The sequence below is a fragment of the Prionailurus viverrinus genome, chromosome F2 (assembly GCF_022837055.1).
Source record: "Prionailurus viverrinus isolate Anna chromosome F2, UM_Priviv_1.0, whole genome shotgun sequence".
NCBI classification, from domain to species: Eukaryota; Metazoa; Chordata; class Mammalia; order Carnivora; family Felidae; genus Prionailurus; species Prionailurus viverrinus.
This window is the reverse complement of record NC_062578.1, coordinates 72178861-72206396: the sequence shown is the minus strand read 5'-3', so window position 1 is coordinate 72206396 and position 27536 is coordinate 72178861. Positions and strand designations below refer to the sequence as shown.

At 43.6% G+C, this 27536-nt stretch overlaps 1 protein-coding gene across 2 annotated transcripts in view; it reads right to left on the bottom strand.

The window, feature by feature from the left end:
- The window catches only part of GSDMC (gasdermin C), a 32145-nt gene extending 6661 nt beyond the window's left edge, over positions 1-25484 (bottom strand). Inside the window, exons 1-5 of one of the 2 annotated variants that reach the window (XM_047842644.1) lie at positions 25307-25484; positions 23544-23648; positions 8302-8522; positions 6773-6956; positions 4204-4372 (exon numbers count right to left, since the gene is read on the bottom strand). In XM_047842644.1, the coding sequence (XP_047698600.1) occupies positions 4204-4372; positions 6773-6956; positions 8302-8518 (570 nt within the window). In that variant the 5' untranslated portion in view covers positions 8519-8522; positions 23544-23648; positions 25307-25484. The remainder of the gene's footprint in view (positions 1-4203; positions 4373-6772; positions 6957-8301; positions 8523-23543; positions 23649-25306) is intronic. The other variant, XM_047842645.1, reaches the window with a different exon arrangement.
- Between the last annotated feature and the right edge of the window lie 2052 nt (positions 25485-27536).

The window sequence follows — 27536 nt, the reverse complement described above, 5'->3', positions numbered from 1 at the left end:
ACCGACTGAGCCACCCAGGCGCCCCCATAAGAGACTCTTAAATATGGAGAACAAACAGAGGGTTACTGGAGGGGTTGTGGGAGGGGGGGTGGGCTAAATGGGGAAGGGGCATTAGGGAATCTATCCTGAAATCATTGTTGCACTAGATGCTAACTAATTTGGATGTAAATTCAAAAAATAAAAATGAGAAAAAAACTCAGATCTAGAAAGAGATATGGTCCCACGTGCATGTGATCAGAGACCTCAGCACCCCCCGCCCCCATCTCACCTCCCTTGATCCTGATTTATAGGTGCTGCTCTTTTTCCTTCTTGTTCCAGTATTTGCCTTCCTGTTTCTTGGTTTTGTGTTTATATTGCAATGATTTAATTTTTTTCCCCAGATTTAAGTATATCCAGTCACTTTCTCCTTTTGGTGATGAGGATTTCATTTTCCTACTCTTTCCCCTCCCCAACCCTTCACTCCTCCATCCCCCATCCTCGTAAAATGTTCACATCCCAATACCTAAGGTAATATCCATTGTTTACTGTTGGGGAGACTACTTCTCACTCCAGATCTTTCCTGTAGCAGTTAATTACTAGGACAGTTGTGTGCCCTCTCTGTCTCTTGTGGGGATACATTTTTTGAGACCGTACATATCTGAAGACCTCTCTCTTTTACTCTCACACTTGAGCATTATTTTGACTGGACATAGAAATCTAAGCTGAAATTCCTTGGAAAATGACTTTTGTTTTCCTTTTTTAGAAATATGCATGATTATCTTTTTTTGTTTTAAAGTTTTTATTTTTTTATCTTAGCAGGTGCAAGTGGGGGAGGGGCAGAGAGGGGAGGGGGACAGAAGATCTGAAGTGAGCTCTGCACAGACAGCAGAGAGCTGGATGTGGTGCTTGAACTTGCAAACCATGAGATCATGACCTGAGCTGAATGCAGACGCTCAACCGACTGAGCCACCCAGGCGCCCCCATGCTTTTCTTTTTGAGGCAGGTATCCTGATAATTCGCACTTATGTTCTGTGGTATATGTTGACCCATTAAGTTATGCCTGCTGTTTGGTCCTTTCACCTGGAAGCACATTCCTCTGGTCTCCTCACCTTTGTTGTATTATTTTTTGGATGATCTTCCTTCTTTTATTGTGTCTCTGTTATTTCTGGAACTCCTGTTTTTCAGATGTTGTATGTTTGGACTAACCCTCTAAACTTTAATATTAATATTCTCCTCTTTTTCTGCTTACTTTTTTTGGGGAAATGTCTTTGATTTTATTTTTTGGCTTTCCTGTTTAAAAAAAAATTAGACTTCTGGTTTCTGTGCTGGCATACTGTAAAGAGCTTAGAAGTTGCCACTCTGTCTTACAATCAAGTGAAAAGCTGAACAAACTTTACTGAGTATATTAGTCTGTAGAAAAATAGAACCAATAAGCTTTCTGTCTATATATCTATATTTCTAAAGGGATTTATTGTAAGGGATCTGTTCATGCAATTATAAAGGTTGAAAAGTCCCAGGGGCACCTGGGTGGCTCAGTCAGCTAAGTGTCTGACTTTGGCTCAGGTCATGATCTCATGGTTCGTGAGTTTGAGCCCTGTGTCAGGCTCTGTGCTGACAGTGCGGAGTCTGCTTGGGATTCTGTGTGTCCTCCCTCTGTCTCTCCCCCATTCACGCTCTGTCTCTCTCTCTGTCTGTCTGTCTCAAAAATAAATAAACATAAAAATTTTTTTAAGGGGTTCCTGGGTGGCTCAGTCAGTTAAGTGTCAACTCGTGGTTTCAGCTTGGGTCATGTTCTGACAGTTTGTGTTTGAGCCCCACCCATGCCCGGCTCTGCACTGACTGTGGGGAGCCTGGGTGAGATTCTCTCTCTCCCTCTCTCTCTGCCCCTCCCCCACTCACACGTGTGCTCTCTTTCAAATCTCAAATAATAAAAACTTAAAAAAAAATTCATAAAAAGAAAAATCCCAAGATGTACAGACCCAGGAGAACTAATGGTATAGTTCCAGTCCGAATTTAAAGGCCTTAGAAGCAGGAGTGCAAGTCAGAGTCTGATGGTAGAGCAGTGTCCCAGCTGAAAGATACTTAGGCGGAGAGTGAACTCAAGTCTTTCTCCACTTTTTGTTTCATTCAGAACTTCAGTGGATTGGATGAGGCCTGCCTGCGTTGGGGAAGATAATCTGCTTTACCAGTCTACCCGTTCAAATCTCATCCAGAAACATACAGGCACACCTAGAATAACCTTGAGCCAAAAACTGTGTACCTCATGGACCAGTCATGTTGGCAACATAAAATTAACCATCACACTGAGTAGTAATTACTGTATTCTGGAGACCTGATTGACTGTTCATATGTATTATGGACTTTTATGTAGGAGTTATATTTTAAGTAGTTTTTAAAAATTTATTAATTTTTAATGTTTATTTATCTTTGAGAGACCGAGACAGATCATGAATAGGGGAGGGGCAGAGAGGGAGGGAGACACAGAATCCCAAGCAGGCTCCAGGCTTTGAGCTGTCAGCACAGAGCCTGATGTGGGGCTCGAACCCACGAACTGTGAGATCATGACCTGAGCCGAAGTCGGACCCTTAACCCACTGAGCCACCCAGGTGCCCCATATTTTAAGTAGATTTTTCTTTTAAGTTTATTTATTTTGAGAGAGAGCAAGTGAGGGAGAGACACAGAGGGAGAGAGAGAATCCCAAGCAGGCTCTGTGTTGTCAGTGTAGAGCCCAGCACAGGGCTTGATTCCACAAACCCTGAGATCATGACCTGAACCAAAATCAAGAGTCAGATGCTCAACTGACTGCGCCACCCAGGCACCCCTGTAGGTGTAGGTGTAGGTGTTATATTTTAATTTTATGGATGAGGGACCCTATGTCAGAAACATGAATAATGACCTCAGGCAGCCTGGTGAGTAAATGGCTTCTCCAGAATTCAGCCCTACTCTTTGATGAGAAGAATGTCCTGGTGAGTCCAATGTCAACTAAGGGAGTGCAGTGCAAAGCAATGGTGTGGGAAAACGCTGACACAGCTGGGAATCTACAAACCGTTTAACAACATCACAGCCCAGGAGCCATGCTTAGAACCGGTACCTGCTGTGAACACCTGGGGCATAGGCCAGACACACAGCTGAGCATTCGCCCTCTGCAAAATGCCTCAGGGTGTTCTCCTGTTCTCCCAAAACCCCATCAGCACACCGAAACTGATGTGAAAACAGCCGGCCGTGGACATACCCTCCAAACTGGAGTTAAGTTTGGTTTCAAATTTCTTTGTCCACTGGGTGGCGCCTTGCTCTCCTCTAGGGTTAATACACAGATCTTGTGAAAGTTAGCTCACATCTCCGTTTTTGTCTTGTTTTGTTTTTTTGGTTCCTAAATCTCTTCAGTGAGGACAAATTACATATAAAATATATTTTGTGTAAATGTCCATTATAACACACGCACACACACACTTTATATGTCCCTGAGTCACAGTTCATGTTGAGTAAATATTTGATGAACTGCTTTGTTTTAAACTTTTTTTTTTTTTAATTGTGATGATTGTAAGTTATGTACATCATATGTGCTTGGAGATATTTAATCTTAATACGGAACACTTTCTACTCAGGGTATCACAGTATTTAGGATGTTTGAACTGCTGAGGTTTTGTATTGTATGTGGCCCCTTGTTTCTTCCAGCCATAAAGCTGCACATGTATATAGCAACCATGCATATATATCTTTTAAGTTTATTTATTTATTTGGAGAGAGAGAGTGTAAGTGGGGGAGGAACAGAGAGAGAGGGAGGGAAAGAGAGAATCCCCAGCAGGTTCCACACTGGCAGTGCAGAGACCAACACAGGGCTTGAACTCACGAACTGTGAGATCATGACCGGAGCTGAAACCAGATGCTCAGCCAACTGAGCCACCCAGGCGCCCCAACAATCATACTTTTAGAGTATCCAAAACCGATCGTCTAACCAAAGCAAAATATAATTGCAAATACTTAAATCTATTTCTATTTTATTGATATTGAATAACCTCATATACTAAAATACTAAAACGAGCATGTTAGAATATACTCTCGGGTCCGGAGTCAGGATTCCTTGGCACATGAGAAGTGGGAAATAATGACCCCATTCATTCCAACCCCCAGAGACAGTCCCTAATAAGATGCAGAGCCCCTGGGAAGTGGGGTGGGGCTGGCTGTGCTCTTGGTGTCCCCATCCCACTTAAGACAACCGTGTACCTTGACAGAAGTCATCCAAGGGATAAAGCATTTTCCCAAAACGTTCACACTGCTGCTGTCATGCAACACAGTGCTGTTGATCAGCTCCACGGCCTCCGTCACCACATAGAGATTGTCATCTCTGCCCCGGCACTTCCTCAGAAACAGCAGCTCCTGATCCAACACTTTCCTGAGGTAGGTGGGAAGAGAAAGGTCACAGTGGAAAAGGGATGCCTTTTTTTTAAATGCTTATTAATTTATATTGAGAGAGTGCATGCATGCAAGTGGGGGAGGGGCAGAGAGAGAGGGGAAGAGAGAGAATCCCAAGCAGGCTCCACGTTGTCAGTGCAGAGCCTGACGTGGGGCTTGATCCCACGACCATGAGGTCATGATCTGAGCTGGAATCTAGTGTCAGATGCTTAACTGACAGAGCCACCCAGGCACCCCCGGGAAAGGAGGGCCTTCTTGGCTCGTTGTGGATTACTCTTCTAAGACCCTGGATGGGGTACAGAGCATTTGGAATTTGATAGGTGAGTTCTCCATGGGTAGGAAGATACTGGCTTATAGGTTAGGTTGCTTAGGGCAAGAGAACATCTCTGATGTGCACGGTGGAGGGGTCCCCATTCTCTGACGGGTATGGTATGACAGTATGCATACCATATTACGAAGAGCCATTTACATTTTCCAAAATTATATTGGTCGTGTTAGGGTAGTTTGTACATTTCCAGTACCAGGGGCTCTCAGCAGAAGAGGCTCAAAGTAGATGAGTCCAGGTGATGGAGACCAGTGCTTGGGAGGCCCTGTTGTCAAAGCTGGGTGCACACAGCACACGTGCCCATGTGGAGCAGGCGGATAAAGTGTGATGAAGGAGGGCAGGTGCTGGGTGATTTTTCATGACTAGCGCAGATGGGCTTTATGGGTCGACCGTCCTTAGTAGGGGGCTTGGTAGAGCTTGACTTGAAGATGTAAGTTGGGGGAGATGTGGAAGGTCTGCAGTGCTGAGACTCAACTCTGTTCTGCTCCAGGCCCCACCCTGCTTGGTGCCCTGGTGACAGCCATGTGGAATACTGAGAGACCCTTAAATTTGCCTTTCAGGGCAGGAGGTCACTGACCATCCAGTGCCCTTGGAGAGAAATGCAGGCTTCTTACCATTTGTCCAAGGAGTGTGTCATCTGACTCTGCTTACCTCCCAACCTTCACTTTACATCACCTTCATCCTTGTTGACGAAGCTTACGCTTCCCTGGCCTCCCCCTCCTCTTGGAAACACCCAGCTCTGTCCTGTCCCAGGGCCTTTCAGCTCTAATTCGGACCCTTTTCCTCTTGCTTGCTTCTTTCATTCTTTAGGTTTGAGCTCAACTGTTAGCACCAGAGAGAAACCTAAGCCGACCACCTTCATCGTCTCTTTGACCTCGTCCTGTTTCTTATCTCCAGAGCTCCCGTCGTGATCTGTAAGTGCCTTCGGAGCTGAATACATGACTTGCCCACATCCCCTCTATTAGAAATAGCCAACTGCCTTTTTTTTTTTTTTTTTCCATTAAAGGTCTGACCTCAGGCTTACTTATTTCACTTGGAGCTAGCTAAGTAAAATGTATCCTAGAAACTGCCTCTTTGCTGAAATACTGAGAATTTCTTTTTCTTTCTGAGCAGCTAAAGAATCTCAGATACTCTTGCACCATAAACAGTCTTTGCAAATGTTATTGTTAATAAGGGCCTTGTAAGAACTCAGGAATACGGAAATTGTCCAATGCCCTGTGAAAGTAACTTTTAGTCTTTAAGCAGTCTGTGATTTTTAACTTGCTGCTTTCTTAACAATTTGTTGGGTTTGTAAACACATTATTTAAGTTGGCATTTCTGTTTTTACTTATTTATTTATTTTAAATTTATTTATTTATTTATTTAGAGAGAGCACCAGCAAGCTGGGGAGGGGCAGAGAGAGAGGGTGAGTGAGACAGATTCCCAAGCAGGCTCAGTGGTGTCAGCACAGAGCTCCACAAGGGGCTCGATCCCACAAACTGTGAGATAATGATCTGAGCTGAAACCAAGAGACAGACGCTTAACCAACGGAGCTGCCCAGGCACCCTGAAGTTGACTGTTTTTAGAAGGCAGTAAAGACTTAATTTCTTCGTTGAGCTCTTAGAGATTGTTTGATACCCGCCTTTGCCTATACGCTTGGAGGTAAATGAAATCCCAGGACACTACTTCATACCTTATGTCAACAGAGAGTTTCAGATTCTTTGTCTCCCATAAATTAATACTTTGTTAATCAATACTTTATTTTTTATCGCCTGCTCTTCCTCACTGCCTGCCCTTTGCCTGTCCACACTAAATATGAGCGGCTTTAGGGTAGAGATGGGTAGCACATGATAGCGCAGTAATGGGTAATTGCTGTTTTAATAAATATGTATTAAGTGACTAATAATTATTCGCTGAATGAATGAATAAGCGAATAACCAAGAAGAACAGCATAGCTTGCCTGCGGTGTCATTTTCTTCATTCAGAGCCTCAGCAGCAAGGCCTGCTAGGTGTCTCTGCCCACAAAGAGAGTCCAAGGGGCTCTGTTGACCAGTCCTTCCTCTCCCATGGCCTCACCTCTTTAGAAGGTCTTTCCAGTTTTGGGGTGGGAAGGTAACAGCGTGAAACTGGAGGAAGGTTTCATGGCACTTAGTAGCTTCCCCTGACACATTCGTTTCTAGCACGGCAGTCACACCTGCAGAAGCCTTGTACTTCCGGAACATGGTGTCACTGAAGATAAATGGTCCCCTGATAACAGTTTCTGAGGACAGAAAAGGTGACTTCAGGTTTAATAAAAAATTTACTCTGGAACAGTTGGAAAATGGAATGGAGATAGAGTGACCAAGTCCTGTGTTGCTTCAGCCCTCTTACCTATTGAAATCTTTCAGAAGCTAACAAAATAATGTGGTTTTTTTTGTTTTGTTTTTATTAACTTCTTTTATTTTTTATTTTTTTAAATTTACATCCAAATTAGTTAGCATATAGTGCAACAATGATTTCAGGAGTACATTCCTTAGTGCCCCTTATCCATTTAGCCCATCCCCCCTCCCACAACCCCTCCCGTAATCCTCAGTTTGTTCTCCATATTTATGAGACTCTTCTCTTTTGTCCCCCTCCCTGTTTTTATATTATTTTTCCCTTCCCTTATGTTCATCTGTTTTTTCTCTTAAAGGTCTCATATGAGTGAAGTCCTATGACTTTTGTCTTTCTCTGACTAATTTCACTTAGCATAATACCCTCCAGTTCCATCCATGTAGTTGCGAATGGCAAGATTTCATTCTTTCTGATTGCCTAGTAATACTTCATTGTATATATATACCACAACTTCTTTATCCATTCATCCATCGATGGACATTTGGGCTCTTTCCATCCTTTGGCTATTGTTGATAGTGCTGCTATAAACATGGGGGTGCATGTGTGCCTTCAAAACAGCACACCTGTATCCCTTGGATAAATGTCTAGTAGTGCAATTGCTGGGTTGTAGGGTAGTTCTGTTTTTAGTTTTTTGAGGAACCTCCAGACTGTTTTCCAGAGTGGCTGCACCAACTGGCATTCCCAACAAAATAATGTTTTAAGTGTGAATTACTGCTGAGGACAAATGTTTGAATCAACCCAAGGGTCGGATAACAGGGAGATCATCTCAAACCCTGAGACATGGTGACATCGTGTGTGCACTGGTCAAGGAGACCCATGACATCATCTTTCTTCTGCAGCAGGTGCAGCATCTGGCCCCAGGAGGCAGCACGCTGGAGCAGAAAATGTTAAGCCTGTGGAGCCAGACGGATCTGCGTTTGGATTCTCGTTTTACTAGTTCCCAGGTACATAACCTAGAACAATTTACTTTATAAGTTTCAATTCACTGTTCTGTAACTGGGGGTGATGTTTCTGACTTAAGAAGCTGCTGTAAGTATTAAATGAACTCATAAATGCTCGGGTCCAGATATTAGTAGATTCTCAAATAGTCATAGGTTCTTGCCCAGTGTCTTTCGGCAAAACTGCTCCTAACGTTTACCTGTGTGTGTGTCTCAGGGATTCTTGCATGGTGCACTACCTGTCTGGGCGCCTATGCTTTTCACTCCCCGCCTCCCAGCCCTTGTTGGCAATACCTGGGACTGAAGAACTTGGCTCCAGGATGTCCATGAGGGTGTATTCTACTGGAATATCAGGTAGTTCCCAGAACTGTGAGAGAGTCTTCTTTTTCTTCCGTAAAATTGCAAACTGACGGAATTTGTTGGCGTTCAGCAGGTGTTTCACAGGTGTCAGGTCTTTGTCTCCAAGCTCTTTGACCAAATTCTTACTAATATTCTCAAACATGGAGGACATGTTTCTAGGGACAGATAGAAGGGGAGTACAGATTTCAGTGGAGATGGGGAAGAAAGTGGGTAAGCTGTCACAGAGCTTGGTGTTTTTCCTAAGGAAGAGGACATATATGTGAGATTAACTTAGGTCTTAGAGTAGTGACTAAATCATACTTTCTCAATTTTGGTATTCTGAACACAGCCTGGGCTTTGGAGGGAAGCACTGCTGTGAAGTTCATTGCTCTTTATGGCTAGAATAGAAAAGCCTGTGTATCTCCCCACCCCCAAGCCAAGGGCACCCTCCAGGCCCAGAAAGTGCTCAATGCTATCGTCAGCAGAAGGGCCTGAGAGAAGGTTAGGTATATGGCACAAATCCACGGTGGTGGTAGAGGTGGTGGCCGTGTTGGCCATCAGAGAGTGAGGGCCTCACGGGGAAGTGACCTGTGAACAAAGACTTGAGCTGGAACAAGGTGGGGAGGAGGGAACGACGTGGCTATTTGGGAAAAAGGGTTTCAGGCAGAGGAATGAGCAAGAGCGAAGTCCGACAGGAAGATACGTGGCAGGAGAACAGGTGCAGGACGTGAGAGACTTATCAGAAAGGGAGGGGGAGTTGGGGCAGGCCCTTGCTGGTCTTTATTACGACTTCGTTTGTCCTTGAGGTGGGGTTGAAAGCTGTCGGAGTGACAGATGGGGCTCCTCTTTTGTTTTTTGTTTTTTGTTTTTTTTTTTTAATTTTTAATGTTTATTTTATTTATTTTTGAGAGACAGAGAGACACAGCGTGAGCAGGAGAGGGCAGAGAGAGAGAGAGAGAGAGAGAGAGACCCAGAATCTGAGGCAGGCTCCAGGCTCCAAGCTGTCAGCACAGAGCCTGACGCGGGGCTTGAACTCACAAGCCATGAGATCGTGACCTGAGCCGAAGTCGGCCCCTCAACCGACCGAGCCACCCAGGCGCCCTATGGGACTCCTCTTTTGAAAAGGCGCCTGTGTTGCTGTTGCCCACAGACGCAGTGAGGCAGTGAGAGCGCTGGTCTGGTCGCTAGCTAGTCGGGGCTAGCGAGGAGGGAACGCAGTGACCTGAGTGACAGCTGGCGGTGGATGGGGCCAGGGTGCTGGCACAGGAGCAGTGAGATGGGATCCGATCCCCGTCTGTGCTGAAGGTAGAGCCAACATCTACCAAAAGAGTGGTGTGGCTAGGTGGCCCCTGTGGCTGCTCAAGGCTCTGAGGCTCAGAATGAGTCAGGACAGTGCCATGTATACATCAGCAAATGACTTCTGTTTGTCAGGGTGACGACCAAGAGAACGAGGGGAAGAAGTTGGGGAAGCAAGGCAACGTGGAGGAAACATGGGTCCTGGGAAATAAAGGGGGGCCGGTTCGGGGATCCAGAGAATCAATTACATGTACATGTGTCACTCATTGTGCTCTCAGAGAACTGTGAGGACAAGCTGGATTCTTTTTATGGGCTCCTTCTGCTCTTACAGAAGGGATTAAATGGGTTCTAATATGTCATTCACAGAGAGTTGACAATGATTTGAGTACTTCCCAGAGATTTAGGCCTTTGTCATGTACGCACAGTGATTAGTGCATGTACACAAATATGTGCTTTAGCTGGCATGGGCCTTAAGTCCTTCTTAGGCAAATATGTATCTAGCAGGTGATCTTTGGAGGATAGCGATAAGATATCTAGGCCATGAGACCTTAGCAGAATCAGGGGGAAATAAACAAGCACCTGGTTCAGGTGATGGAAGTGGCAAAGAGAAGAATTTCCCCTCCAAAGGGCAAACAGATAAACGTTCTTACGCCTCTGTGGTTAAGATGAAGCCAGCCAAACTGTACAATTTGTGTAGAGAAATTGTAGAGAAGGGCTTTATGTGTCTGTGAATTGCCTAAGCTCAGTGCTGCAAAACTCATGCCTCTGAAAATTGTATACAATCTTACTGTGACTGAAATAGGACAAGAGAATCACCTTCATGAGAGTGGGCTGAGATGGCAAAATAATAAACCCGGAAGCCAGCCTCGTTGTGCTGGGTGGATTATGAATCACTAGTAAAATAAGAAAGCCGATCCTTCTGCTAAGTGTGAGGAGCTTGAAGGGGTAGTCATCACCCTGGATGGTGCTCTCATGCTTCCTAAATATTTTCAGTGTCGGCAAACACAGGATCTCCACCAGCAATTGTACAAGAAACAAAGACCAGTGCTCAAGAGGAGAGAGATGATTACTAGGGAAAATGATCCTCTATAAATTGACCTGTTCATTCATTTATTTACTCATTCATTCAGCAGAATTTTAATAAGCACCTGTGACAGGCTAGGCCGTGCCGGGACTTGGCAATACCATGGTGAACAAAAGTAGGAATGGTCTCTGATCTCTTGGGGCTTGCAGCCTAGTGAGAAAGACAGTTATTTACCAAATGATTTCACTAGTAAATACATGCACATGTGTAAATCATGATTAGTCCCATAAAAGAGAGGTGTCTGATGCTCTCAGAACCTATGATAGGTTTTCTTTGTTCTTTGGTCAGGACAGTTGGGGGATCAGGGAAGTCTTTCTTTAGGGAGTGATTATCAACTGAGGTATTAGGTGAGTAGAAGTGAGCCAACATAAGAGGGGAGGAAACCCAATTCCCTCAGTAGAATAAAGAGCATGTACAAAGGCCCTGTGATGGGAGACTGTTTGGTCCATTCCAGGGATGGACAGAAACCGGTATGGCTGGAGTGGAATGAGTGGTGGGAAGGGTGGGAGACGAGGCTCGGGAAGTATGTAGCAGCCAGACTATGCTGTTCTTTAGAGGTTATTTGGCATCTTTGGTCATTTTTCTAAGAGTGAAACAAAGTTTGACAAATGCAGAATTGTAAGCGGAGGTAGGATTAATGTAAAAATGAGTGTCTGGCTGGATGTAACTCTGGCAGATCAATAGTAAAATCTCTTTGGGGTAAAATAGATTCAACACAGCCACCCAGGAGATGCAGATAATGCCCTGTGTGAGGTCACCTCACCATCCAAAAATAGAAAGCACATGTGGAAGCAGGTCACCCTCAGTGAGGCTCATCAGACACAACATACATCAGGAGTAGATCTATAGAAGCCATAAAATTGAGGAATCAGGTAGAGACTATAAGAGAAGTGTGTGACATATTAAAAGCATAAATAAAAAAAACATGAGAAAAGAACAAAGTAGCATAAAGTGACCGGGCAGATTGGGAAAAAAGATTAAAAAGGAAACTTTAAGGTGAAATATAGTTGTAGATATGAGCTCAGTGAATTAGATAAGCAGTTCTAGACCTAGCTTAAGTGAGAATTAGTGAACTGTAAGGTGGATTTTAGGAACTTAATCCTAATTCACCAGAGAACTATAAACAGAAAATAGTATAGACATACTAAGATGCATGGAGGACATGATGATAAAGTAAAACACACACATATATGCATATATGTATATACACACATCTGTTTATGCATGTGTGTTTGTGTGTGTATACACACACACGCATATATATGGCAGATGTGCATATATATGAGAAAATAGAAAAATGGGATTAAGGCAAGAGTCAAGATACAATAGACAAGATGAGTCAAACCCACAGGTAATCAAATATTTTTTTTAAATTTGTTTTTTAAGTTTATTTATTTTTGATAGAGACAGAGTGTGAGCATGAGCTGGGGAGGGGCAGAGAGAGAGAGAGAGAGGGAGACACAGAATCCAAAGCAGGCTCCAGGTTCCAGGCTCCAAGCTGTCAGCACAGAGCCTGACGCGGGGCTTAAACTCACAAACTATGAGATCATGACCTGAGCCGAAGTGAGACACTTAACTGACTGAGCCACCCAGGCGCCACCCCCTCCCCCCCCACCAGGTAATCAAATATGAATAAGATTGTGAAATAGTAAGGACAACAAGAAGAGCTTAAAAATTTCCACCAACAGGAGGGGAATCATCTTTAAAGGAATGCCTATTATATAGAGAATAGGGTTTTCAATTGCAACAACTGGTGCCAGAAGAAAATAGAATAATATTTTTAAAAGGAAGTCAGAATTAAAATATTAAATATCCTTGTATTTTTTTTGACAAGGAAGTCAATCAAAGAAATCAATTTTACATTTTGTTAAATCAAGTATGAATTAAAAAAATTATTATGAGAGAGCAAGGCGGGGAGGGACAGAGAGGGAAAAGGAGAGAGAGAATCCCAAGCGTGCTCTGCACTATTAATGCAGAGCCTGATGTGGGGCTCGAACTCATGAATTGTGAGATCGTGACCTGAGCCAAAATCAAGAGTCAGACACTTAATCGACTGAGCCACCCGGGTGCCCCAAATCAGGTATGCATTTTAAAATTGAAGGATAACCAGTAAAGGAGTAGAAATTGAATATTTAACTTCTAGACCAGGAGAGGGGGGGAAAAGAAATAAAAAGAGAACATGACTACTCCAATAAATGATAAAGAAGAGGAAGAAAAGGCAGGGAAAATAGAAAGTTCAAATAAAATGGTACAAATAAAATATACAATAGATGGAGTAAGTGTAAATTGATTAACTTTTCTTCACTTAAGAATTAGAAGTTGTTGGATTCGATTTAAAAAACCAAAATCCAGAAATACACTCTTTAGAAAAGAGACAAATTTAGAACACTAAAATTAGTAAATAAAAGCTAAAAGAATAGAAGAATACAGGTCAGGCAAGTACCAAAATAAAACCTGTATGGACATATCCATATCAGACAACATAGATTCGACTCAGTAAACATTATTAGGGTAGAATGGGACCACTGTATAATAACAAGAACATGTAATAACTCAAAACATGAGTGGACCTAATAAAGCCTCAAAACATATAAACAAATGTTGTTAGGTCAGTAATTGATGGATCACATATAATGTCGTAAGAGATATTCGTAGAAGATATGAACAATGCAATTATCAAATTTGATTGAATGGGCATATATAAAACTCTGTATACTCTGTACAGAGAGACAACTGATTCTTTTCACACTCTCTCACACATGTCATTGAGCACGTATCCACAAATATGAAGAATCAATATTATTCAGATTACATTTTTATCACAATGCCATTAAATTTAAATAAATAATAAAAATGTAATTTAACCCCCAATTTATTGGAACTAAAGAAAGAAATCCACTTATCCTAATAACTCACAGCTTAAAGAATAAATTGTATGGGAATGTTACAAATAAAAATTTGTGGATAAGCCTACAGCTAGTATGAAGATTGAAATAGTAATCAAAAACTTTCCAGCAAAGAAAGGCCCAGGACCAGTTCTCTTCAGTGGTAAATTCTACCAAATATTTGAAGAAGAATTAGTGCCAATCCTTCTCAACTTTTCCAAAAATGTGAAGAGGAGGGAACAGTGTCAGACTAATTTTATAAGGCCTGCATTATCCTGATACCAAAGCCAGAAAAAGAAACTACACGAAAAGAAAACCACAGGTCAATATCCCTGATGAATATAGATGTAAAAATGTTCAACAAAATACTAGCTAACTGAATAAAACAGCATATAAACTATGCCCAAGTGGGATTTATCCTTGGGGTGCAAGGATGACTCAACAAAATAATACAAAAACCAATTAATGTGAGAAACCACATTAACAGAATAAAAGATGAAAATCACATAGTCCTCTCAATAGATGCAAAAGAAATATTTGACAAAATTCAATACCCGTTCATGATAAAAACTCTCAATAAGCTATAAAAGGAATGTACCTCAACATAATAAAGGTAATATTTGACAAGTCCATAGCTAACATCATATTCAGTGTTCAAGATTGAAAGTTATTTTTCTAAGATCAGGAACAAGACAAGGATGTCTCTTTATTCATAATAGTCCTGGAAGTCCTAACCAGAGCAATTAGGCAAGGGAAAGAAATTTAAAGTACACAAATCAGAAAAAAATTTAAAATGGTCCCTGTTTGCAGATGATAAGATCTTATAAACAGAAAACTCTGGAGACCCCGTTTAAAAAAACCTGTTAGAACTAATAATCGAATTCAGTAAAGTTGTAGGATACAAAACCAACATACAAATAACAGTTGTATATCTAACAACATACTATCTGAAATGGAAATTAGGAAAACAATCCCACTTACATTGCACCAAAAAGAATGAAATACTTGGGAATAAACTTAACTAAGGTGGTGAAAGACTTAGGTACAGAAAACTACAAAATATTGATTGAAGGAATTAAGACAAACAAGTGGAAAGACATCCCATGTTCATGGATCAGAAGACTCCAAATTGTTAAAATTTCTATACAACCCAAAGTGATCCACAAATTCAGTGCAATGCCTATCAAAGTCTCAATGCTATTCTTTACAGAAAAAAAAAATTCTAAAATTTGCACGGAACCACAACCTCCCCCAAATTGCCAAAGCAATGTTGAGAAAGAACAAAGCTGGAGGTATCACACTTTCTGATTTCAAATACAAGGTTGTAGTAATCAAGGCAATATAGTACTGCAATAAAAACAGGCATAAAGGCCAAAGGAACAGATAGAGTCACACCTTATAATAAACTTATGGTCAACTGAAAGTCAACAAGAGTGCCAAGAATACCCAATCGGGAAAGGATAGCCTCTTCAACAATAGTTGCTTCAACAAATGGTGCTGGTAAAACTGGATATGCCTGTGCAAAAGAATGGAATTGGACCCTTAACCTTACACTATTCACAAAAGTCAACTGAAACTGGATTAAAGACCTAAATATAAGACCTGAAACTCCAAAGTTATTAGAAGAAAAGATAGGGGAAAAGCTCCAGGAGATTGGTCTTGGCACTGGTCTCACAGATAGGACACCAAAAGCATAGACAACAAAAGCAAAAGAAGTGGGATTGCACTGAACTATGAAAGGCTTTTGCATAGCAAAGGAAACAAACCAAAAGAGTGAAAAGGAAACCTATACAGTGGGAGAAAATATTTGCAAATCATCTGTCTGATAAAGGGTCAATATCGAAAATATGTAAAGAATTCGCACAACTCAATAGCAAAAACCAAAGAAGTCAATTAAAAAAATGGGCAAAGGGGAGCGCCTGGCTGGCTCAGTCAGGTAAGTGTCAGACTTTGGCTCACATCATGATCTCACGGTCTGTGGGTTCGAGCCCCATGTCGGCCTCTGTGCTGACAGTTCACAGCCTGGAGCCTGCTTCAGATTCTGTGTCTCTCTCTCTCTCTGCCGCTCCCCCACTCACACTGTCTCTCCCTGTCTCTCTGTCTCTCTCAAAAATGAATGGACATTAAAAAATTTAAAATGGGCAAAGGACCTGAGTAGACATTTCTTCAAAGAAGGCATACAAATGTCCAACAAGTATATGAAAAAGTGCTTAGGATCACTAATCAGCAGGGATATAAAAATCAAAAGCACAATAAGATGTCATCTCACACCTGGTAGAACGGCTGTTATCAAAAAGACAAAAATTAACAAGTGTGGGTTGTATATATATGGAGAAATTGGAATTCTTGCATACTGTTGGTGGGAAGGTAAACTAGGAAAGACATTATGAAAGACAGTATGAAAGTTCCTCAAAAACGTAAAAATAGAACTACCTTAAAATCCACAATCCCACTTATGGGCATATATCCAAAGGAAATGAAACAGTATTTCAAAGAGCTATCTGCATTCCCACATTTACTGCAGCATTATACACAATAGCCAAGATCTAGAAACAACCTAAATGTCCGTCAGTGGTTGAATGAATGAAGACGTTGTGAGATTTACATACACACACACAAATGGAGTATTTTTTTAGCTTTAAAGCCCCCCAAATTCTGCTATTTGCAACAACATGGATGATCTGAATGACATTATGCGAAGAAAACACACAGAAAAACGAATACTGCAGAATCTCACTTATATATGAAATCTAAAACAGGCGTACTTATAGAAGCAGAGAGTATGATGGTGGTGGACAGGGGCTAGAGAAGGAGGAAGGGGGGTGATGTCAGTCTAAAGGTTCAAAGTTTTTGTTAGAAAAAATCCTGGAGATCTAACGTACAGCATGGTGACTGTAGTTAACAATATTGTATTATATACTTGAAATATGCTAACAGGATAGATCTTAAGTGTGCTCACCACACACACAGAAAGGGAATTATGTCAGGAGACGAATATGCATAGATTGTGGAAATAATTTCACAATGTATATCAAAATATCAAGTTGTGTGCCTTAAACATATACAATATTTATTTGTCAATTACAAATTTTTTCAGTAAAGCTGAAAAAAAGGATAAAAAAAGATTCATAAAGGGGCACGTGGGTGTCTCAGTCGGTTAAGTGTCCGACTTTGGCTCAGGTCATGATCTCACAGTTCATGAGTTCGAGCCCCGCATCAGGCTCTGTGCTGACAGCTCAGAGCCTGGAGCCTGCTTCAGATTCTGTGTCTCCCTTTCTCTCTGCCCCTCCTCTGCTCATGCTCTGTCTCTCAAAAATAAATAAATGTTAAAAAAAAAGAAACAAACCTTGGAAGAACCAGCCACCCCCAGACAGTTCTATAGTTTGGAGCTTAGAGCTTAGACCTGCCCCAGAGATGTAAATGAGTTATGTGTGTATAGGTGGAAATTGAAACCAGCATACTATAGATGAAGCCGTGAATGAATATTTAATAGGTGGAAAAGGGGAAAATGTAAAGTGCATTTTGCAGGCCACAAAGAGGCAAATAAGAATGGGGTTTGGCAGTTGTACAGAATTTGGTTTTTGAATATTTATTGAATACTTATTAAATATTTATTGGTTGACTAGAAACAGAATTTTCAACAGTTTCTATAAAATCCTTGATGTGACTTTCAGTTCTGTCTAATGTGGGCCATGGAAGAGATCAGTGGACGACAGAAAGTAATGGGAACAGAAGATTTTTGGAAAATGGACCTGGATACAGGTGCATCAGAGATACATCCCTAGCCTTCCACGCTGGCATGTTGTTGTCAGAAATTCTCCTTTATTAAGGAGAACTTTGGGAAGAAGTGCTACCTTCTTTTGGGGTCAAATTATGCTAAAAACAAAACAAAGCCTTGTATTTATTCTATTCAGTTTTCATCCTGAACATTTCTGTCTGTGACCATACTAATCTTCTCTTCTTATTCATCCCCTGATCCTCAATTAGAACTTACCAGATTGCGTATTGTCTGGTCCTGCAGAGAAAGATTCTAGTTGAGCTGGGTTCCTTCCAATCTTCGGGTCTTCTGATGTCAAGCAGTGTGTGTGTGTGTGTGTGTGTGTGTGTGTGTGTGTGTGTGTTTCCCCACCAATAGGTGTTGCCTCAATTTCCAGTGCAGTATCCCAGAAAAATCAGCATATGACAGGCCCTCTTTTTCAGGAGACCAGGTCTGGAGCTTAGCTCTGGACCACAAAATCTTAGCTTTCAATCCCATCTCATCAGGTTTTATAGCTGATTATGTACCTGCTGGGCAGTCCTAGCAGAAACCCTGCCCTTTTCTTATTAACGGAACTGGCTGCTGAATGAGTTTTGATTCATGGATTCACAGTCGTTGTGGGTGGAACAAGTTTTTGGCTCATTTTCTGTCTTAAATGTGCTGTATACAAAGTATCACTGTGAGTCAACAAGAAAGGTAAAAACCTTTCAGGAAGAGGGATAGGTTCAAGTGCCAGGGCCTGGGGGAGCACCTCTGAACTGCCTAGATGTGGAGCTCTGTACAACAGGAGTTTTTTAAACACCTCCCGTCTGTCAGGCACTATGCATATATTAAGTATTCCAGTCTTACAACAGTCTTTATTTTAAAGATAAATTAAAAGGAGACTTTCAAAGAGGACAAAAACAACTTTCCCCAAACCCATTCTCTTGCTGATTACTCCCTGTGGATTTACAGGATTAGGTGAGCCTATAGGACGGGAAAATTGTATGACTAGGAAGGCCACACCCACAGGTTTTGGTAATATCCTGAACTGTCCCTCAAAAAGGCAGCATCCCTTTCAGTTGACAGGATATTACAATGCGTGTATTTCATTTCACTTTTTTTCTTCTTCACTTTTAATATTCATGAAAGTCCCAAATGAACCCTTCTCCATCTTGGGAATCTGATATCCACTCCATCTGGGACACATCTCACACTGTAACACCATCAGACCTAAAGATTTACCAGAATTGAGTTTTACTTTCTAGAATTTGCATTTTAAAAACAATAGACTTGAAGTGTAGAATTTTTTTTAATGTTTATTTATTTTTGAGAGAGAGAGTGCAAGTGGGGGAGGGACAGAGAGAGGGGGAGACAGAGAATCCAAAGCAGGCTTCGTGCTGTCAGCACAGAGCCTGATGAGGGGCTCAAACTCACAAACTGCAAAATCATGACCTGAGCTAAAGTCTGATGCTCAGCCGACTGAGCCACCCAGGTGACCTGAAGTGTAGAATTGTGATTACATCAACTATCTTTCACACACCAACCTTCTGAGGGACAGGCTTGCCGTTGGATATTCTAGAAGCCAGAGGAAACTAACTCAGCTATTTGGGAAGAGTTATGTGAGTCCAGTGAACCCTGGGTTGTTTATCTGTTTCTGTTTTTTTTTTTGAATAGGCTTCGAACTGATGAGGTTTAGAACCAAGATTGCCATCATGAATGGCTGATAGCTTTGCTCGCCCACCTCCTTGTTGTCTATCCTGAAGCACCCTACAGCATTCCCGAGGAAGGGCATAAAGGGAAAGCCTGCGAAGTCCAGCAGGTAGCAGCAGTTAAGGCTCCCTGATCCTTCTAAGCTGAGAACAGCCTCTTGCTGGGGAGGCAGCAATCTTGAAAAGCCTGAGAAAAAGCTCTAGATTCTTTCTCACGGGAATCCTCTAAGTGTGTAGATGGCACTCGCTTGTTTTCACCTCTTCAGCTCTTTCCCCTTTTCACCTCTCTCATTGCTTCGCTCCTGCCAAACCTCACGACAGGATTCTTCAGTTTTGCACATATCATAGGGAGGCTCTTATCTGGGCATTAGTGGCCAAGAGTAAATGATGTCCATTTGCTTAAGATGACATAGGGTGGGGTGCCTGGGTGGCTCAGTCAAGCATCTGTTGATTTTGGCTCAGGTCAGGATCTCGTGGTTCGTGAGCAAGCTTGAGCCCCGCATCCGGCTCTGCACTGGCGGCAAGGAGTCTGCTTGGGATTCATTCTCTCTCTCTCTCTCTCTCTCCCTCCCTCTGTTCATTCTCTCTCTCTCTCTCTCTCTCTCCTCAAAATAAATAAATAAACATTTTTAAAAGATTACACAGAAAGACTGGGGTGATGGAGGCGACTGCACAGGACACTTTATTATCTTGAAAATTCTCCCATTAGTTACCTTCCCAGGTTAGCCTTTTTCACAGGTTTTCATGCAGATCTCTTCTCTCCCCCTCTTCCCCCTCTCTGACTCACTACTGCTTCTCTGTCTCTTGCTTTCCTATTCCTCCTCTCCCCTCCCTTCCACATTCTCTCCCTCCTATCTTACACAGAACAATAAAGCTGCCCCAAGCTCTCCCTCACTGAGCCAGCCAGTCCCCAAATAGTTGTTGAGTACCAGCTACAGTTTCTAGGTTCCAGGTCTGCATTTCCTATGCATTGTTTTGATTCTAGTGCAGGGGATATGGAGGTAAGACAGAGGCCTCAGCACAAAGACTACCTTTAGTGTGGGGAGACAGACTATGGAAAATGAAGAGAAATGGAAAATAATTTTGTCCTTATAGTTTTCTGAGAGCACAGTGAGTGACTCCTTTATTTCCCAGGACCCATGCTTCCTCCACGTTGCCTTGCTTCCCCAACTTCTTCCCCTCGTTCTCTTGGTCGTCTCCCTGTCTGACAAACAGAAGTCATTTGCTGATGTATACATGGCACTGTCCTGACTCATTCTGAGCCTCAGAGCCTTGAGCAGCCACAGGGGCCACCTAGCCACACCACTCTTTTGGTAGATGTTGGCTCTACCTTCAGCACAGACGGGGATCGGATCCCATCTCACTGCTCCTGTGCCAGCACCCTGGCCCCATCCACCGCCAGCTGTCACTCAGGTCACTGCGTTCCCTCCTCGCTAGCCCCGACTAGCTAGCGACCAGCGCTCTCACTGCCTCACTGCGTCTGTGGGCAACAGCAACACAGGCGCCTTTTCAAAAGAGGAGTCCCATAGGGCGCCTGGGTGGCTCGGTCGGTTGAGGGGCCGACTTCGGCTCAGGTCACGATCTCATGGCTTGTGAGTTCAAGCCCCGCGTCAGGCTCTGTGCTGACAGCTTGGAGCCTGGAGCCTGCCTCAGATTCTGGGTCTCTCTCTCTCTCTCTCTCTCTCTCTCTGCCCTCTCCTGCTCACGCTGTGTCTCTCTGTCTCTCAAAAATAAATAAAATAAACATTAAAAATTAAAAAAAAAAACAAAAAAAAAAACACAAAAGAGGAGCCCCATCTGTCACTCCGACAGCTTTCAACCCCACCTCAAGGACAAACGAAGTCGTAATAAAGACCAGCAAGGGCCTGCCCCAACTCCCCCTCCCTTTCTGATAAGTCTCTCACGTCCTGCACCTGTTCTCCTGCCACGTATCTTCCTGTCAGACTTCGCTCTTGCTCATTCCTCTGCCTGAAACCCTTTTTCCCAAATAGCCACGTCGTTCCCTCCTCCCCACCTTGTTCCAGCTCAAGTCTTTGTTCACAGGTCACTTCCCCGTGAGGCCCTCACTCTCTGATGGCCAACACGGCCACCACCTCTACCACCACCGTGGATTTGTGCCATATACCTAACCTTCTCTCAGGCCCTTCTGCTGACGATAGCATTGAGCACTTTCTGGGCCTGGAGGGTGCCCTTGGCTTGGGGGTGGGGAGATACACAGGCTTTCCATTTGACCCCAAATGAAGGTCAGGGCTCAGAGGGGCCTGCGTCTAGGCAGAGAACCTGTCCAGCTCTGAAACTCACCTTCTGGAAAGGTTTTCTGCGTGTCGTCATCTGAGATGAGGATATCTGGGTGGGAAGAAGCCAGGCCAGGAGAGCTGAGGTTAATCCTGCTGGACTGTTTCCCAGCCCCTGCCCACAGCCCCCAGGCTTCCTCCTCCACACCCAGCCTGGCAGCTTTTCTCAGTGTGGCCAGGGGACGCCTCCACCAGATTCACCTGTGATGCTGGCTCAAACTCAGAGCCCCTGACCTAATTCTACCTTCTGAATCAGACTCTCTGAAGAGAGCCTGGAGCCTGCCTTTTGAACGAGCGCCTGGGTTGATCACTGTGCTGACACTGGAGAACTTCCTCTGTAAGGTAAAGGTAATTGGCTTTGTCTGTCCTTCTTTGGGTAGGATTGTCTGTCTGGTGCCCTTAGTCTTACTCTCGTGAGGTCTCTTCTCTCACCTGTCTGCTGCTCCCAGTCCTGCTCCCTTCCTGGGTGATTTCATGCTGCATCTAAGAAATGCTGAGACTTGGGATTTGTCTAACTGTATGACTTAAGTGTGGGCCAGGGAGCAGGGTGAAGGGGCAGAATAGAAATGATCCCACTACAGGACACCCCATGGACCAGGGGGAGAGAGCTCCAAGGATGGAACAGTCACATGTATGCTCTTGGTGACATCCTTGGAGTAAATTCACTGGGAGACAGATTGCAGCGGGCCGATGCGTGAATACCAGGGAGGAGTGAGCACGCAACATGGGGAAAGTTCTTTGAGGAAGTGGTCTGTGAGGGGACAGTGGTTGGGGAGAGGGTGTCACTGGAGGGGATGTTTGGGTGAGGGGGTTTATGAGATGGCAGGGACCTAATCACCAGGTCACGGGGAAGGATCCAGGTGAAGTGGGGAGGGCGAGGATGACTTTTGTCAGTCACGTCACCAGACACTCATCTCTACCTCTCACGTCCACTCTGGAGAAGAGAGCTCACTTGCATTTTGCAGATGAGATGGCTGACAGTGTCTGATTTGCTTCGAAATTGCACAGCCAGTGCTGTGGCAAATTATCGAACTGTTCTGCATGTTGAGTTCCTCTCTATTTGTCATGTGATTGCATTAGTTCCTGTTAGTCCAAGGTCTACCTCCCTGGGCCATTGTAAAGTCTCCTTCCCTTCACTGGGGCCTCAAGTGTGTACAACACGCCCCACTCGCCCCCTAGTGGGCCTGGTATGACTTGCAGGCACTGCTGTGAGCCTTTCATCTTCCTTCAGATCACGCTAGTCAACTCCGGTAAAACATGAGCGTTGTTTCCTCCCCCCTCTCAAACTATACAGCATGTTTTCATTTACCATGAGCCTAACAGCACTACCATCTCCCGGTACCCTCAGCAGGAGTGTCTGACCTCTCAGAAACAGGAGTCCCAGCCTTATCTGTATCTCTCAGAAGAGAGCTGCTTTTGAGAGGGGAAGAGCCCAGCAGCTTTACCCATGTGCTGTTCTGCGCATTCATGGAGAAGGCCGAGAAACACCTCCCCACTGTGGGGACACACACATCCCACCATCCCAAAGCCACCTCCCAGCACGGCTGACTGACAGAAACGCTGCTCCGGGAAGATATAGAGATAGTCTCCTGTGTGGACGGGGACGAAGGGGGGTCCGGCGTGGAGGTGTCCTTGGCACCAGGCCAAGGGCAGCCCCAACCCCATCATCTCCATTCATTCCAGTGTCCACTCAAGCCGCTCTCAGCAGCTGGCCTGGGGGAGCCACGGGGCGCTCCCCAGGGTACCCATAACCTCGGGAGAAAGCCCAGGAGATAGCCGCAGGATCCCAAACAAACCGGCAGACACAATGCCCCAGGAACATAAGGCAGGGTTGTATCTACATCTCTCCCTCCCTCGCTCTTGGGCCTCAGTGCGCCAGCACACGCACACACTTCGGGTTCTGACTCCACATGGGCAAACCATTTGCATCAAACAGCAACTATACCCCTGGATGGAATGGGGAGCGCTGGGGACACAACCAGCCTCCCCCAATTTAAGTCCCAGGAAGAGGTGAGCCTGATACAGCTAGGGTCCAGCTCCTCAGGGATCAGGGGATGCCATTCCCTTCTCCCCTCCACCCCCAGACATGCACGCGCGCGCACACACACACACACACACACACACACACACTACTCCCTACAGTATCCTCATTGCAGGCTTTGGTCCCGGGAGCATCTTGGTGTCACTTACCTCCTGTCGATGGCAATAGATATACAGGGATAAACTGTCCAACCACAGGTAGTCAGTGGACTTTGCTTCTGAGGAAAGACCAGCCCTACCCAAGGCAGCTGTCTCCTGAGGGGTCAAGAGGAGGATGTGATTCGCACTTTAGGCAGAAGTCAGAGACTGCCGAGGGCAAAGGGGGGAACAGTGCAGTTAAAGGTAGTGGGTAATGATAAAGTGCTTTTAATTTAGGGAGGGGGGAAATGGAGCACCGTTTCCCCAAATATCATGTTTCGTAAACTTGTGAACAAATACCACGTTTTGGAAAGTGTGATCAGAATGAGAGGAGATGGAGCGTTGACCTCACAGCTATGCCTGCAAGTCATTTCTTGGTTTGAGGGTGAGTGGAGCTCAGTGACCCAATTCAGGCCTATGGGTGAGGAGAATGAACCTGTACAATGGTCCAGTGCAGTAAACGCTGGCCTTACATGAACTAATTTGGGCCTCAGAACAAATCAGAAAGGAAAATAATGTGTAGAACAGCTCGATAATTGGCTATAGCACTTACTGTGTCACTTTGGATGAAATTAGAATACCTTATTGAGATTCAGTGGCTGGGGAAATATAATTAAAAAGAAAATCTTCTCCCAGGCCGAGAAACCTTTCCACAAAGGTAGTCAAGAAAGAAAATGGTGTTATTATTGAGTAAGTATTAAACCAGAACATGGTGCATGTCACAGGCAACCCATTAAGAGATTGCAAAGGCAAAGAACTGTCACTCTTCCATAGAGCCAAGCAGATACAAACAATTTCATACATCCTGGCAAGATAAATGATAACTAGTTCTTCAGTAAGGCTTGATAGCACCATCTGTCACACATAATTTATGCTGACTTTACCTGGTAATTGGGGTGGCCACCCATGCTACATAATCAGTTTTACCTAGAAGAAAAACATGTTGGTAAGAGGAAGTAGATCTGCAGCTGGGAGCAAGAAACATCCTGGATTTAGGCTCCTGCCCTTCCGCAGAAACTGGGAGGGGTGATATCTCTTGACGTTTACCTTTCAAAGAATGGTTCTCAGGTCTTTGAGACATTCCTGAGTCCTAACGCTGTTTTCAAAAGGATTTATATGTATTTCAAAGAGAGGAGAAAGTACTTAACAACTACAAGCTTTCTAAAGTAAGTGTTCCAGTAGCCAAACACCTGTAACCACCAAGTGCGAGGCTGGATGGTGTGTGAGTGTGTGCGGTGGGAGAGCAGACTTGGTGGTCCAAGGAGACTTCCTTGGGTAGTGGTAAGGGGGCTGAACTTGAGGGGCGAGGTGGGGGAAAGCGTATGCAAAGATAAGGGAAGTGTGTGTTCAGTTAAATGAAAGGCTGGGTGGTTGGAGGAGGAGTGGCAGGATGATGGATGAAGCTGGAGAGGGGCCTCACATGTCCAGGGCCATGTCCTTGAAAACCCTGCTAATAGAACCGTGGAAACCCACTGAAGAGGCTTTAAAATTTTTTTAATGTTTGTTTATTTTTGAGAGAGAGAGAGAGACAGCGAGTGAGGGAGGGCAGAGAGAGAGGGAGACACAGAATCTGAAGTAGGCTCCCAGTTCTTAGCTGTCGGCACAGAGCCCAACATAGGGCTTGAACTCACAAACCATGAGATCGTGACCTGACCTCAAGTCAGAGGCTCAACCAGCTGAGCCACCCAGGCACCCATGAAGAACTTTAAGCAGTAGGGCAGGGTGATCAGGAATTGGTTTTCATAGAGAGATAATTTGCATAATCTAAAACATACCTTTTTCTGTGCTTTCTGTGAGTTTCGGCAAATGCATACAGTTGTGTCACCACCCTCCCCTAGTTTCCTTGTGGCTTTTTGCAGTCAACCCGTCTCCTGGCCCTCAGCGCCTCATAACCACTCCCTGGTTTTCTGCCTCAGCATGTAAAGGTGACCTTACTGTATGCACCCTTCTGAGTTTGGCTTCTCACCACAGTGCATTTGAGCCCCGTGTCTTGTCACATGATACACTGACCCGTCATGTGATGTGTCGTCTCATCATGTGACACATTGTCCCCTCACATGATATGCTGTCCTATGTATCAGTTGTTTCGTCCTTCCTGCTGCTGAATAGTATTGTTGTATGGGTGCACTTATCCACTCACCAGTGAGGGACATTTCGATGGTTTCCAGTTTTGGGCAATTCTGAACACGGCCTTCTTTGTGCACATGTTTTTCTGTGCACGTAAGTTTTCATTTAGTTTGTGAACACTTAAGAGTTGGACTGCTGGGTTGTATGATGCGTGCTCTTTAACTTCATGAAAAATTGCCAAATGGTTTTTTGAAAGTGGCAGTACTATTTTGCATTCCCAACCAGGTTCCAGTTTCTCTGCACCCTTGGTAGCATGTGACCTTGTCATGTGTTTTGATTTTAGCCATTCTAATAGCTACGTAGTGGTATCTCATTGTGGCTTTGGTTTGCTTTTCCCTAATGACTGATGGTGTCAAGCATCTTTTCCTGTGCTGCCCTCCTCCCTCCAAATCTATGTATCTTCTTTGGTGAGGTATTTTTTAAGTCTTTTGTCCATTTAAAAATTGTTTTGCTTATTTTAAATTTTGACAGTTCTTCCCCACCCCAGTTTTATATATAAATATATATATATATATATAGATATAGATATATTTATCTCTATCTCTATCTCTATAGATATAATTAACATATAGCACTGTGTAAGTTTAAGGTGTACAGCATAATGATGTGACTTGCATATATTATGAATGATTACCACAGTGGGTTTAGTTAATATCCAATCATCTCCTATAGATACAGAAAGAGAAAAACAGATTTTTTTCCGTGTGATAAGAAACCTTAGAATGTACCCTCTTCACAACTTTCAAATACACCATTCGGCAGTGTTATCCAGAGCTATCATGGAGTACGTTACCTCTCTACTTATTCATCTTATAACTGGACGTTTGTACCTTTTGACCATCTGGTTCATCCAATTCCACCTGTCCCCCTAACCCCACCCCTGATAACCACAAATCTGAACTCTTTTTCTGGGAGGTGTTTTCTTTTTTGATTCTGCATATAAATGAGATCATACAGTATTTGTTTTTCTCTGACTTATTTCACTTAGCATAATGCCCTCAAGGTCCATCCATGTTATTGTCAATAGCAAGATTTCATTCTTTCTTTTATGGCTGCATAATGTGTGTGTGTGTGTGTGTGTGTGTGTGTGTGTGTGTGTGTCTCACAACTTCTCAAACTTCTTTACCCATACATCTGTCAATAGACACTCAGGTTGTCTCCATGTCTTGGTTATTGTAAATAGTGCTCTAGGAACATAGGGGTACAGATGTCTCTTCAACATGGTGTTTTTTTCCTTTAGATATATTCACACAAGTGGGATTGCTAGATCACATGATAGATCCACTGCTGAGTTTTTGAGAAGCCTCCAGACTGTTTTCCATACTGGCTGCACCAGTTTACTGTCCCATCAGCAATGCACAAATGTTCCCTTTTCTCCACAAACCTGCCAATACTTGTTGTTTCTCATCTTTTTGAGAATAGCCATTCTGACAGGTGTGAGGTGGTATCTCATTGTGGTTTTGATTTGCATTTCCCTGATGATGAGTGATGTTGAGCATCTTTTCATGTACCTCTTGGTCATGTGGATGTCTGTTTTGGAAAAATGTCTTCAGATTTTCTGCCCATTTTTTAATTGGGTTGCTTGTTTTTTTGCTTTTGAGTTGTATGAGCTCTTTATATAATTTGGATATTAGCCCCTTATCAGAAATATGATTTGTAAAGGAAAAAAAAAAGAGAGGGAGAGAGCCAAACCATAAGAGACTCTTTTTTTTTAATATATGAAATTTATTGTCAAATTGGTTTCCATACAACACCCAGTGCTCATCCCAAAAGATGCCCTCGTCAATACCCATCACCCACCCTCCCCTCCCTCCCACCCCCCATCAACCCTCAGTTTGTTCTCAGTTTTTTATTTATTTATTTATTTAAAATTTTTTT